Source organism: Cynoglossus semilaevis, chromosome 16 (assembly GCF_000523025.1).
Source record: "Cynoglossus semilaevis isolate Cse_v1.0 chromosome 16, Cse_v1.0, whole genome shotgun sequence".
NCBI classification, from domain to species: Eukaryota; Metazoa; Chordata; class Actinopteri; order Pleuronectiformes; family Cynoglossidae; genus Cynoglossus; species Cynoglossus semilaevis.
In genome coordinates, this window is record NC_024322.1 from 7,500,153 (window position 1) to 7,513,665 (window position 13,513).

General features: G+C 40.5%; 1 protein-coding gene across 3 annotated transcripts in view; it reads left to right on the forward strand.

The window, feature by feature from the left end:
- klf7b (Kruppel like factor 7b) overlaps positions 1-10,900 on the forward strand; it is a 75,296-nt gene extending 64,396 nt beyond the window's left edge. For all 3 annotated transcript variants that reach the window (XM_025063551.1, XM_025063552.1, XM_008328368.3), the window contains 2 exons: positions 3,841-3,964; positions 9,864-10,900. In XM_025063551.1, coding sequence (XP_024919319.1) covers positions 3,841-3,964; positions 9,864-9,915 — 176 coding nt within the window. In that variant the 3' untranslated portion in view covers positions 9,916-10,900. The remainder of the gene's footprint in view (positions 1-3,840; positions 3,965-9,863) is intronic.
- Positions 10,901-13,513: the final 2,613 nt, after the last annotated feature.

Below are 13,513 nucleotides of genomic sequence, written 5' to 3' on the forward strand. Positions count from 1 at the left end.
CAGAGTATGAGCTGGAATATACGTATATGTAGTGCCAAAACAACTGTGTCACTCTACAGACGCACACTGTGAATGAATGATGACCCCCCCGGCCGCCCTTCAAAGAGTCAGGAATTGAGGAAAATTCAGGACAAGAAGGTACAATCCACAGACGGATATTCTAAAAGGCACGTCGCCTTTTACCTGTCATTGCATCATCATCCTCTCTCACAGCTCTTCTGCACCTGTGAAGGTGCGATTTCTGTTGGTTGGGTTATTCTGGCACAATGATTACATTAAAGCCCTGAAAACCAATCTCGTGCTCTGTATTCCAGTCGAATGCGATGGAGAAAATGTGCTTGTGATTGAGGATTTATGGATAAACAGAAAAATCTCATATAACTGAAAATAGGTGGCTCTTCGGGTAGATTGGATTTTCTTTTAAGTTTCTTTCCTATTATACTTGACTTAGGATATTGGATATTTTCAACAGGATCTTATAGAAATAAGCAAGTGACACCCATGGCACTTGCCTGGCTTCCATAGTCAGCCACAGGGGGGGTCAGGTCGCAGTTCCTCTGAACCATGATATTCAAAAATGGTATTTTAAAGTGTGGTGAAAATAAATGACAAATATATGTTGTAATTCTTGTCATAGGCTCAACATACAAATCAAATCTGTAACCAGTTTATCATGGATAAATGATTCATTAAATGAACATATGGACAAGTCTGCCATTACCTACAATTAGAAGTATCCACAGCCGTTACAGTTTTGGAAAGGAGACTCCAGTCGTGTGCAGTGAAGTCACACAATTATCTATTGTTGTCTATTTCTAATGTATACCTGGAAGAGCGTATTTCTTCCAGTGTCAGGCGGCGAGTTCCCCGGCAGGGTCCCCCCCCCTCCCTCCCCCCCGACGTTAGCAATCTGTTGTTGACAGCACACTAACACAGGTGACCTTTCACAGAACAGAAGGTCAAAATCTCTCCAGATCATGGTTTACTGTTTAAACACTGGCCAAGAATGGAAGCGTCTCAGAATCTTTTCCCACGTTTGGGTGTGAAAAAAAGTATTTTGTCTTTGTTGTATTTTAATTCCCCGGCATTAGAGCGGGACTTAAGGCAGATGGCCTTGACAGGAAAGACAAACTAAAGGGCCATTTTTACTGATGTACTTGTGTCCTAAAATGTTTCCACCTTGTAATTTAATGCCTCACTTACCACAATGTCCCCACTTTGTTTTGGACGGGAGTGAGTTTGTGTGTGTCTCGTCACAAAGATCGGTGCGTGCCGTACACACAGGAGTGGAGGGTCTGTGGGGACAGCTGGCTAACTGACTGTAAGCTGCTGTATTAGTCCCCATTAAGACTCATTAAGATCCCAATTATAGTCACCACCCCCTAGTTCACACACACACTCTGAAAGTCTGCAGAAAGATTTGGCCAGAATTTTAATCACAGCTGAGAAGTCGCTGCATTTTACTCTGGCTTATTATCATTATTTTCTGTTGTTTTTTTTATTACAACCACAGTGAGTGATGTAGTACTCCATTGATACATAAACACTTACTATAAATGAGACCATTGTCGCCTTGAGGCTGCAAAAACCAACCCTGCTTCACTTATACCACCAAACAATGCAAGGTCACATTTCTCTGGAAAATACTTTGTAACAGTAAATCTGGGAATAATTTGGTACAAAGTGTAGGAAAAGAAGAATTTGATAAACAGTTTTTGTCAGATTACGTGTTTTTCAGCCTGTGACCTTTTTCAGGGTCAAATACTTTTCTCACTTTCAAGGTTTTTATATTACTGTGCAGAAAAACCACAACAGAACGCATGAATAATATAACCACAGTCACTGCTAGCTGTTAGCATTACTCAATCTGTACTGTGGGTTAGTGTTTCTCAAACCGTGAGTCGTGACCCGGTGGGTCTTGCGGTTCAGTCTGGTAGATCACAGGACTGGACCTGGAACCGTTGATTCCAGTTTTCTCCAGTTCTGCAGCAGTACCTTCTCTGTTCAGCCTGGGTCTTCACCGTGAGCCTCGGCCTTGTTTCAATTTTCTTCCACTCAGCTTCTCTTCTACACTACAGCTTGTTTCTCTACAAGAAAAAAACACCCTCAATTTTATTGAACTCTTGTTCAGGGGGAGGAGGGGAGTTTTGTGTTACAACCATTTTTTTTTAAATGTAAGAACACTAAAGAAACAACAGCTCCCCGTCAAAATATTTGTTGCATTTCAACCTTTTATTTAATAATGCCATTTTAAATGTAATGGTACATTTTGGCCAAGGTTAAGACTGATGACTTCTGCATAATGATGGCTCGATAAAAAATGTCTGGCATTTCTGAAAGAAAAGAAAAGAAACAAGTCAAGTAGGAAATAATAATAATTCCAGTCTGATCAGATCTGATTGGTCTTGCAAAAGTTTGGTTTTTACTGCTGTGTTTAACATGGACTCTTATTGTGAAACATACTGTGCCGAGATCTCCACAAACAACATGGAGCACAATTCAGAAGTGAACAGGATGAAAGTGCAGAAATGATCTAAAGTTAAAATAAAAAAGTATGATTATATATATGTTACTGTTGTTGTTTCTATATATTTATAGATTTTTTTTAAAAATATACTTTTATACTGAGTCTGCTGATTCAGAAATGAAGGACCAGTTGTTTGTCATTTTCAGGCACATTTTTGTGTAAAGTCTAGTGTGAGTTCTAAGGCTGCATAATGTGAAAACTGCAGTTTTTTTTCCATATGCTGTCAAACCCCAGTGTTTTTGCCTCTTTTTGTGTGTGTTAACATAAACAGCTGTGCTTTTTCTTTTTCAGCCCACTGCCTGCTCCTGGTTTAAACCCACAGGAATATTTTAAAAGATGACAAAAAATATAGCTGTGCATAAAGTAAAAGAAACACAGTTTTACAGTGGTGTGAAATATATTCTTTTAATTGCTTGTTATTGTTGTTTCTGTCTTATATACTGAGACATATTAAACAGTCTGGAGCTGTGTTGTTCCGCCCATGGCCAGCAGTGGAGGTACTGCAGTCACAGAACCAAATCAAAGTCCGGGGTTAAAGGGTGACTCAGATGCCAGCTTTGTTGTGTACACTTCACATCTCTGACTCCAGAACGGCAGTGTGTTATTTAAGCTCACACGCACTGGGGCAACAATAAGACTGAACGTGTTTGTTCGGTGTAAACAAACAAGACGAGGAGTCGTCTTAACAACACAACAACAACAACATCGCAGGATCTTTGTATAAAAGCTGCTCCAGAAAAAAACAACAGTAGTCTAACAGGCATTTACACAGTCAGAGTCAGACATCAGCCGGTCCCATCTGAAGCCAGAGTGCGCCTACACATCTCACACACACATTACACACACCTCTAACCCAAAGACACACACACACACACAGCTGGAAGGTTTACTATCACGAAGAGATAACTACAGGCTGAGAACAATAGAGCATCTCTTCTCCCATCTGGTGAACTGGGGGATGAAACTTCATTTACATTTCAGATCCAACCACCTCCGGGTGTGTGTGTGTGTGTGTGTGTGTTCATGCATGCACACAATGAGTGGTGGGCAGAGGGCAGGTGATGGGAGAGAACCAAACAAGATTCATTTCAGGGTGAATTTGTGATTATGAATTAACATGCCCCGCTGCTAAAAGATTTCATTTACAGCTAATTGAGTGGATTGGCTCATTGAAATGACTGTGGTGCAGAAACAGGATGTCTTGCCTGTGGGCAGTGTGCTTTTGTGTGTGTGTGTGAAAGGGGGAGGGATGGGTGATTCCATTGGCGGTAGTTACCACCCACCTCACCCTGCTGTTTCTCTCGTCCTCTCAGGTGAGAAGCCCTACAAGTGCTCATGGGAAGGCTGCGAGTGGCGTTTCGCCCGCAGTGATGAGTTGACACGACACTACCGCAAACACACCGGAGCCAAGCCATTCAAGTGCAACCACTGCGACAGGTAAAACACACACAGTGCAATGATGCTTGAAGATTTACACGTAGCGCAGCATTTTGTGTTTGCGTGAGAGCAATGTCCTCCATACGTCAACCTTGATGGTCCGCTGGAGCTTCCTGAAAATGAAGTCACAAAAATGTAACGCCGATGTAACGCTAGAAATGAATCTTCCAAAAACAAACTGAATTCCTTGGGAAATTAACCAACAGGGAGGAATATGGAAAGATTCTGTGAGGTAGACTTCTCAATAATTAAGAAGCAACAGACTGAAAACCTCACTCACCCTTTGTCGCACAGACAGGAATGGTCAAAAATTTAGATCAGTAGATAAAAAAGAATATTGAGGGAGAAAAAGAGCATAAATGCACGGTGGTGTTTGATCGTCCCAGGCTTTAAAAGTTAACAGCCATATTCTGAAATGAATACAGATTTTTATTAGTAACCAGTGCAGGGACATTAAATTTGACACGATATGGGATCTTTTTGGATAAGTGAGGATATTGCTAAAGCCAGAGGACATGAAGTTTAGAATTTTTATCTCCTTTTATGCCTTAGAAACGTTAAATCTCACTTTGAGCTGTAATAGTGTAACAGTGTACGGTACATTAGATTTCCAAAGGAGGCGTTTGTAGAGACTGATTCACTGTTGAGCAAAGTCATGTGTTGGTCCTGTAGACAGAGGTTCTCATGTGAAGCTTAGTTTGGAACCTGATTTCTGAATATCTGTTTGTTTTCTAAAGTTGTATTGGTGTAAATGGACACAGTGACACCTACTGCAAAAACTACACGAAAAAAAATGTTATCTTGTTGAATGTTATCAAAATCTAGTAAAAGATCAGCAGCAATTCAATTAAATATGTTCTTTTTTGTAAATAGGCATCGTCTGATTTGCTAATACATCGGGGCCTAATACTGAACCCTGTGGGACACCATGTGAAAGCTGCATTAGATCTGAATAGTAAAGCATTCAAACTTGAATCTATTGTCACTCAGTTATAATAGAGTTGTTGTTCTCCAGGTTAACCACAACTAAATATCTTTCATATTCATTACAAAACAGTATATATATATGTAAATATATATATATATGTATTGATAACATTGTATTTGATTTGATGTATTTGATGTGTATAAAGGAACATGGCAAAATCTTATTTAAAAAAACATTTTTCTTCAGAGTTTTTTTGGATAGTGACCAGTTGGCAACACCTCTACAGTATTTCAGAAACATATATTTTCTATAAAACCTGCCTTGCTTCAGTGCTTGGTAATTCATCCACCACAGCGGGGAGTCTCGCACAGAAGCTCGACAAATGATAAATAAATAAAACAACATTTTTCTTTCAGCTCCGCTCCACACACACACATCTCATGTGGGCGAAACAGATAATGAAATAATGCAACAAATTTGCTATGCAGACTACAAATCCCTTAAACAAACAGTTTAGAGACAAATTTCTGCTAATGGCTCAGCGTGATGCTTCCAAAGGATGTGAGCGGTTTCCTAAATAATTTCCATCTCTCAGCAGTTGTTTGCACAATGAGCTCGGCTGAATTTGTAACAGTTGAGGATGATTAAGGCTTGAGATTGTAGCTTAAAATGCAAAGTATTCTTACAAAAATTAGGGAATTCATCGTGCGTTCACAGTTTGCCAACAAACGTTTTCAGTAAAACAGTCACGGTTGATTTTAGTCATTGATCAGAGCTTTTTATTTTTATTTTAATGTCGCTGACTCACACCCGAAGCAGTTTGACTTCAAAAAATACGGCGAGGACCAGGGCTGAGTGCGTTTGTACAAAAGCCAGGTAGTTGCTGAGAGAGTCACATTGTCTGCTCTATATTTGGTTTTCAAGGTGTGTGTGTGTGCACGTGAGCATGCACGTGCAGTTACTCATGCGCTTACCTGACCCTGCGCTGGCTGTTAAATGGATTCTGGCAATTGGCAGACTGGTCGCAGCTAATTGAGTGGCACCAGATGCCAGCTCCACACTTTAACATACACACTCTGTGCTGGCGTGTGTGTGCGTCTGTGTGTGTCTACACACAGAAACACTAGAACACTTGCCCTAGAGACAGTGTAATTGGCTGTTGTAGGTTCCCTCTAGTTTAGGTTTTAGATATTAAACCCTCCAGAAACCTGCTGGAAGCTTCTAATCCTGGCTGAGAGCTGGGACTGCATTTTATACACACACATGCGCACAGGCACACACACACAAACACACACACACACACAAGGCTTATGCAAATATTCTTGTTAGGACTGTATGAACTTCTGTTTGAATGAACAGCTCCTCAGAAGGCTCCGTCCTCCATCTAAACCATCACCAGTTGCTGCCTAATCTCAGCCTAACTACAATTCCCTTAATTCTTACTTTAATCTCAGCCTCAGATTTGAGGTTTTGCCTCATTAGTACTGAGGTTTCCCCGTGAGGATTATCAGACCTGACATGGTCCGTTGGGTTCTCAAAACAGCAACAAATAAACTCAATATTCTCACATACACATGTGTAAAATTACATGTAAATACGAACTATATATATTTTTAACAGCAGCTATTTTACAAATGTATCATTAATAACAAGAAATAATAATAATTGCTTTGAACCATTTTCAAATGAATCCCAGCGAACTTCATCAGTTCACTCTATGTCTTTGTTGTAACTTTGTTTGGACTTTTGGTTACTGTTTGGCTAGTAATCAGCTGTTGTTGCTAACTTCCTGGCTAACTTATTGCTAACCTTTGGTGTTCAAACTATGTTCTATTTACTATTTGTGGATTAGTCTCATTCTTCGTCTTCTTTAACTGTTTTCTATTTTTTGGGTACCTTCAGTCATTTTTGATAATTGTTAGCTTCCTTGGCTAACTGTATTCAAATCAACCTTGTGGCTACATGTTAGTTAAACCTAAACCATATTTTCTGCAGTGTAATCACACAGTACGTGTGTGTACTTCAAAAGCCCATCTGTTTTCAAAGGAACATTAAAAGCCTTTGACATAAGGCACTTTAACATATTTAAAGAGCGCACGTACGCACACTTCCGACTTTAATAAAGATGGATAAGCAAGTCAGCTTCCCTCTCTGCTTCATTGTTGTCATCGTCAGACACAGACTGGGGTTTGAGCAACTGAATATTTATGATTTCAAATCCTAAAATACAAGATTAATGGAATTGAACTTAACACAGCCGGACTCCGCCTCAGCTTTTACTGTAGTACACACACACACACGCACACAAGGACACCCACACGTGAGTGCGTATACACATCTGTGGTGGGCGGAGCCTTACAACTATTAACATGACAATGGCAAAAAGTGGCAACCATGGAGAGGTTAACATTAGATAGACTTTTGAAAATGACAGTATATCTCCTGGGAAAACACACACACACACACACACACACACATTGTGCAGTCTGTCATTAATCCTGCCTAATCAAGCAGGGACCCCCTGATGTTTTCATGTAGCTGGAAGGAGGAGAACAAAAATAAGTGTAGAGGAGCAAGGAGAATTCAGAGGAGGAGTAGAGGGGAACGGGAAGGAGTGCGCGTATGTTTGGGGGGAGGCGGGACCAGCTGGTGTAGCTGGTCCTGCCCCCCAACAGTGACACAGTAACTGGCATGGCCATCTGTCCAGACTCACACACACACACACACTCACGCGCACACACGGATCAGTGAAGGTGCATTTGAAGGTAGCACATGGTCAGCTGAGGGAAACACTTAAATACAAACACAGGAGTAAAGTTTGACCTCACACTGGTCAAATAATTCAATCAAAACACAGCTCTACCTCACTGAGGCTGAGGTGCAGGTGTTTACTAAAGGTTTCTGATCAGACAGAGGTCAAAGATTAAAAAAAACAAAAGCAATTTGCCCTCTAAATTGCTCCACGGGGATAAATAAAGTTTGAATCTGAGCTAATTTACTGGAGGTCAATCTGTGTTTTATACATTTTAACGTAGACAGAATTTTAATACCGATCAAAAAATAACATATTAATTCTTCTTGGAACTTTTACACTAAGGATTTCTTTTAAATAATTCCTCACTTTAAGTCATTTGTATATAACTGTTATTACTCACTTTGTTACATTTTAACTCTTCTTTTAGACTCAAAGAGGCAAAACTTTATTTAACTTTTGTCTACTCTTAAATCCAGTAAGTATTTTATTTTATTTTTTTGCTCAATTTATGTAAATTACTCATGGGCAGACGTTTTTAGCCATTTTAACTTTTTTGGTCGACTTTCATCCACCCTCTGTCTGATATTTTGCTATTTCTATTTTCTTATTGTCATCTATTTTATATTGAACTGTGTCATCTTATATTTAGGGTTAATATTTATTTATTGTTTTTTTTTTATCCTTGATAGTAACATGATATTAACTCTTTATCATTATATGGCGTACAAAGATTTTAAATAAAATCCCTTTTCGGCAGAAGCTAAAGGCTAAACATCTAGAAATCTAGATTTTGCAAAAGCTAACTTTATGATGTAAAGTCTGTAGATCAGTGAATGCCATGTCAGTGTTCCTGTGGAGGATATCTCACAGTCACAGCTCAGGTGGCATTTTCGCCTAAGGTAAATCCAGCTTTTAAAAAATTGTACATTTCCATATTTATGGTAATTTTATCCTAAAATAAGTTGCTTCAAACCCCATTCCCTGCTGGTGCAAAAGAATGAATTTGAGCGATAGAGTGGAGCGAAGACATAAAAGAGTTAGAAACACAACACATCCTACTGCGGCGCGACAAACTTTCTATTGTACTTCTGAGTGTTTGGGCTCCGTCTGCTTGTATCGGGACAGAACAACAGCCTGTCTCATCGCTCACGCACTCACAGGCTCAGAGAATGGCCATAATTAATAATGAATCAAGCCCCTGGCAAATTGAATTTTTAATTTGTCTCCACCACATTCGGCTTTGCCTCTGCTTCAGTCGCATCATTCATGATTAATTTTATTTTGCATGTTTATCATTAATGTCCTCACGATGGTGTAATTAAAGTAAAATATTTCATTATGACGACATGACTTGTGAGCCCTATATTGTGCATCAGCAGCACTCGGGTTTATGTCTGTGTCTCACTGTCTGATGGCAGGTGCAGCCACTGCAGAGTTAAATGGTCCAGGATCAGACTGTGCTGCCAGTCTGTCTGCATTAGTGTTCATGTTCACCATACATATCTAATTAGCTTCCACAGGAGTGTTTCATCTGAGCTGGAGAACAGACTGCAGTGCTGTGGAGGCCTGGCTGTTATTTATGCTTTGGTTGCATTCAGAACTTCTACTTGTGCTGCTTCCGGGCTTCGAACGACAGTTAAATCAGTGTGTTGTTAAAATGAGGGACTGAAATTTGCAGGGTTTCAAAACAAAAGTTGTTTAATTTTCTCGTTTTAAACCACATTTTTGTTGTTTGTTTTTTTTTTAACCGCTGTGGTTTCACCAAATTGAAGCTCTTCTTTAGGACAATGGCATTTCAGTCGATTTTCCATGGTCAGGGTTTTTTTCTGCTTCTTCTCTGGTTTCCTTCTACAGTCAAAAAAGTTCAGATTGGTGGAGACTTTTAGACTCACAGCTTTGTTTCTGTTGTTGTTTTAAACATTAGATGGAATGATTAACTTACTGCACCCTGTAATCAGGAGCTCATCATCTTAATGTACAATACTTTTATCTATAGTGCTCACTTTGTTTAGCTTTTTTATCTCTTCTATTTACATATGAAAATGCACCTCACAAGTTACCAGCTGTTAATAATGTCCGTGTTCAGATAACTGCACAATTATCTCTGTGAAAAGTGTTGTTTTGTGTTTCTGCTGCATTCATTAATTTAAATTTGAGCTTCTTTGCCCATAACCTGCATTTACAGATTTAATGCATTTTGTTCTGTTTTCCTCCAGGTGTTTCTCTCGCTCGGACCACCTGGCCCTGCACATGAAGAGGCACATCTGAGGGCATCGGGAGGGATGAGCAGGAGTGAGGAAGAAGCAGGAGAGGATCAGGAGGAGGAGAAGTAGGAGGAGGAGGAGGAAAAGGAGGAAGGAGAGAGGGGCGATCGAGACATCAACCGCCCGCCTCGTTCACCCCGTCCAAAAACATTCAGCAGCCATGATGCCTGGAGGGCAGCACATCCATCTGAGTGGGCCTCGAAGATCAGTCGGACTGATGGCTCTGACGTGGAGGGCGATGATTGGAGGAGAACGAGGAGTAGCTAAATTGTTGTTTTTCTTAAAAAAAAAAATACTACACATTCACACACTTACAGTTGTTAAACACCTGTCTTTAAACGCATCATCCCGGTGACCTCCAGATGCCGTCAAGTGGTTCTGGGGGATTGGACACTGCCAAACCAATATATACTTAACATTACACAGCATTTAATTTCTCTGTCTTCAACGTGTTGGGTGAGAAGGTGGTTCAGTGGAGAAACTTCAAATATACGTATAGTCAAGTTGTTAGTGCTCTGCCATATCCTGAAATCAAATACTCTGCTTTTTACATTCTTTTTTTCAATGTTTTTCCAAACATGGACTATAAGAAACCATCAACCGCCGCCGTCAGTGATTCACATGAAGAAAACAACAATGGCAAATCTGCAGGAGAGAGTGACTGGTCAGATCGGCTTTTAGCATTGCTGACAATCGAACCCAGGGCTCGGAGGCTGGGTGTTCGCCTGCACCCAGGGGACCTCGGTCAGCGGGTGCTACTACTGCGACTCTCAGGCTCTTCTCCAGTGGGTGTTTGCATCTCACCTTCAGCGAGACGCCTGCCACCTCCGCTGGCTATCTGACAGAAATGCGCAGCGACACTTTCTTCCCTTTTTTTCTACGTAAAAAGATGATAATTCTTTTTTTGTTATTACAAAGAATGATACTTTGTTATTTTCTCTCTGGGAGAAAATTGTCTTAAAACTTACTGAATTGTTAAACGGAAAAAACAAACAAATCTAAGATGACTTCAACAGAATGTGTGGGATGAGGAGGAGAGCGTTGTTGGTCTTTTAATCCCCATGTGCACTGACTCTGCTTCATGAGAGAGAACAGCAAGCGGAACCGCAGAACCTTTTTGGACTGGAATGAGAGAAAAGAGGAGAGAGAGGTCTATGGTTCGCCGTTCTCCCCCTTCTGCGTTGCAGTCCACTAAAAAAAAGAACAAAAAAAAAAACACTGAAAAACAGAACCCTGCTTGATCCTCCATAGACGCGCACACACACTATCTGAATCAAGGTGAGAGGATGTGAGATGAAAAACTTGGCTTGTTTGGTTTTCATTTTGAAATCATGCCTCTCGCTCTAAGACTCTAAAGATCTCATCTCACCGACAGAACTGCAAAGACAAGAACGGAGGCTCCGGAGCAGCTTTGTTTTCATCCACATGGGACTAAAGATGTCAACCAACCTCTGTTTGTTGGTTCTGAACAGACAGTCACACTGAGCTGGTCAAACTTTGCCTGTTTCGTATCCATTGACAGCACTGATTTATATATACATATATATATATAAACATATTTATATATGTATATATATATACGTTATCTGTGCTTTTTTTCTACAAGTGAAAAATACGGAAAAAGAAAAACACAAAAGAAAAAAAATTATAAAAGACTTGGAAAATAGACAACAAAAAACAATGCTGTTTTGCTCTATACTTTGCATACAAAACACACACACACACACTCACACCAACACACACACTGCAGTTTCTTCGCTCACGGCTCCTTGTGAGATAAGACTAATAAGATTTAGGAAAATAATTAATAAACTGATTAACAGAGTTGGGGAAACAAAACACTGCATGACAGACACACACACACACACACACATAAGCACACTCTTCCAGGAATTATATGTTCTGCTCCCAAATCTTTTTTCACAGTAGGAAATTAGCGATTGTTGCTTCGTAGAAGAGAATCTCTGCTCTCAGCTGGGGGTAACAAATGGTTTCAAATCCTTTGAAGTGAGAAATCTGCTTGTTTTCATTTTCACCAATCGGCCACATTCAACTCGCTACAGTTTGTGCCTCTCATTTAAATAACATTTTTCACTTACTGTTGGCAACCAGCGCGTCGTGAGCCACCGTCTCAGCCACGACGTATGTAAGTAACTAAATTAGCAACAGTCTTTGCAGCTTTGCAAATGTTCATTACCCTGGAAAACCCAATTACTGTGCTTTACCTTCATGAATTCCAGCGGCTCTTAACACATCACAGGCTCCTTAGGTTTGGCCAACTATCACAGTCATGCAGTAACTTGTTCAGCAGATCTTTAACAAGGAACAGTCAGGATGCAGGATGTTAATTAAACCACTGATATCACGTTTGCAGTCAGGATGTTAATTAAACCACTGATATCAAAAATATTCCTGACGCAACTGACTTGTCTGCCCACCTCCACTTTTGTGATTTGCCCTGTAGCACATTCCAAACAGTCAAATATTCACTGCTGCTGCTGCTGCAGCTGGGTGAGAGTGCAGCTTTCCTGAAGCCGGTAGGAGATTTCACATCCTATCTTGCCCAATCACTCTGCCAGTTGGACTTGCCAGCACCTATTAGGGTGAAACAGTGAAGAAATTCCCCTGCAGGAGGAGGGTGTTAAAGTGCAGCTCTGAACAATTGATGCCAAATACCTTCAGCTCGGCTCTGCCCCTTAGCCACAGGCGAAATCTCCACAGTCAGCAGGACGCCGCCTCCATATGAGACCATCATATCCAGAGGCAGATTCTTCTACTCACTCACCTTCTGCTTCATATGACAAATAATCACACCGTGCTTCTGTTGCTAACCAGAGTTTTATTTTCATTGCATTTCTCTGTTAGTGTTGTTTTTAGGAAGGGGCAACGCCACTTTATTTTTTTTAATCACATTTCAACTAAATTTGTGTGACATTTTATTGAAAAGGAAACTCCTCAAGAGAACCCTCCTGCTTCTCTTGAGCAGCCACAAAGGCATTATAGATGGTGGAAAAGTGTCATACTTCTCAGTTAAACTGTCAAACCCAGTGAATGCCGTTATCACATTTGTCCAACCAGAAGCACTGTTTGTTGCCTGCTAATGTAGTATCCGATGCTAAGTACCACACACAAACACAGGGCGATTCAAACTGATCAAGTCGGATATTCCGGGGAATTCCAAAACCGATATGGTGTGTTTTGCAGAACTCTGGAACATGACGTATGCCACCTGTTCAGATGCTTTTGTGTCTTACACGTTAGCCCAGAACGACTGCTGGGCTAGCTTGCTGATAGCAAACCAACAGACTTACATCGCCTTGTTTTACAGATTACTGTTTACTATCAGATCAAATGTGACTTTAACCCTCAAATTTAAACTTCAACACCCGTGCTTGAACTGATACCCAAACTTCATATAGTATAAAATGTCGACAGCACCAGATCAAATATACTCCTGTAAGTCAAAGAAGCCCTCCTTTAGGGGGCGTACAATCATGGAGGGATGGGGATCGTAGCACTTTTAAAAGGCTTTTGATGAGTGAATGTGTTTTTGAGTGTGTGTGTTTGTGTGTATGTGTGTCCCATTAGGCAAACTGTGAGGG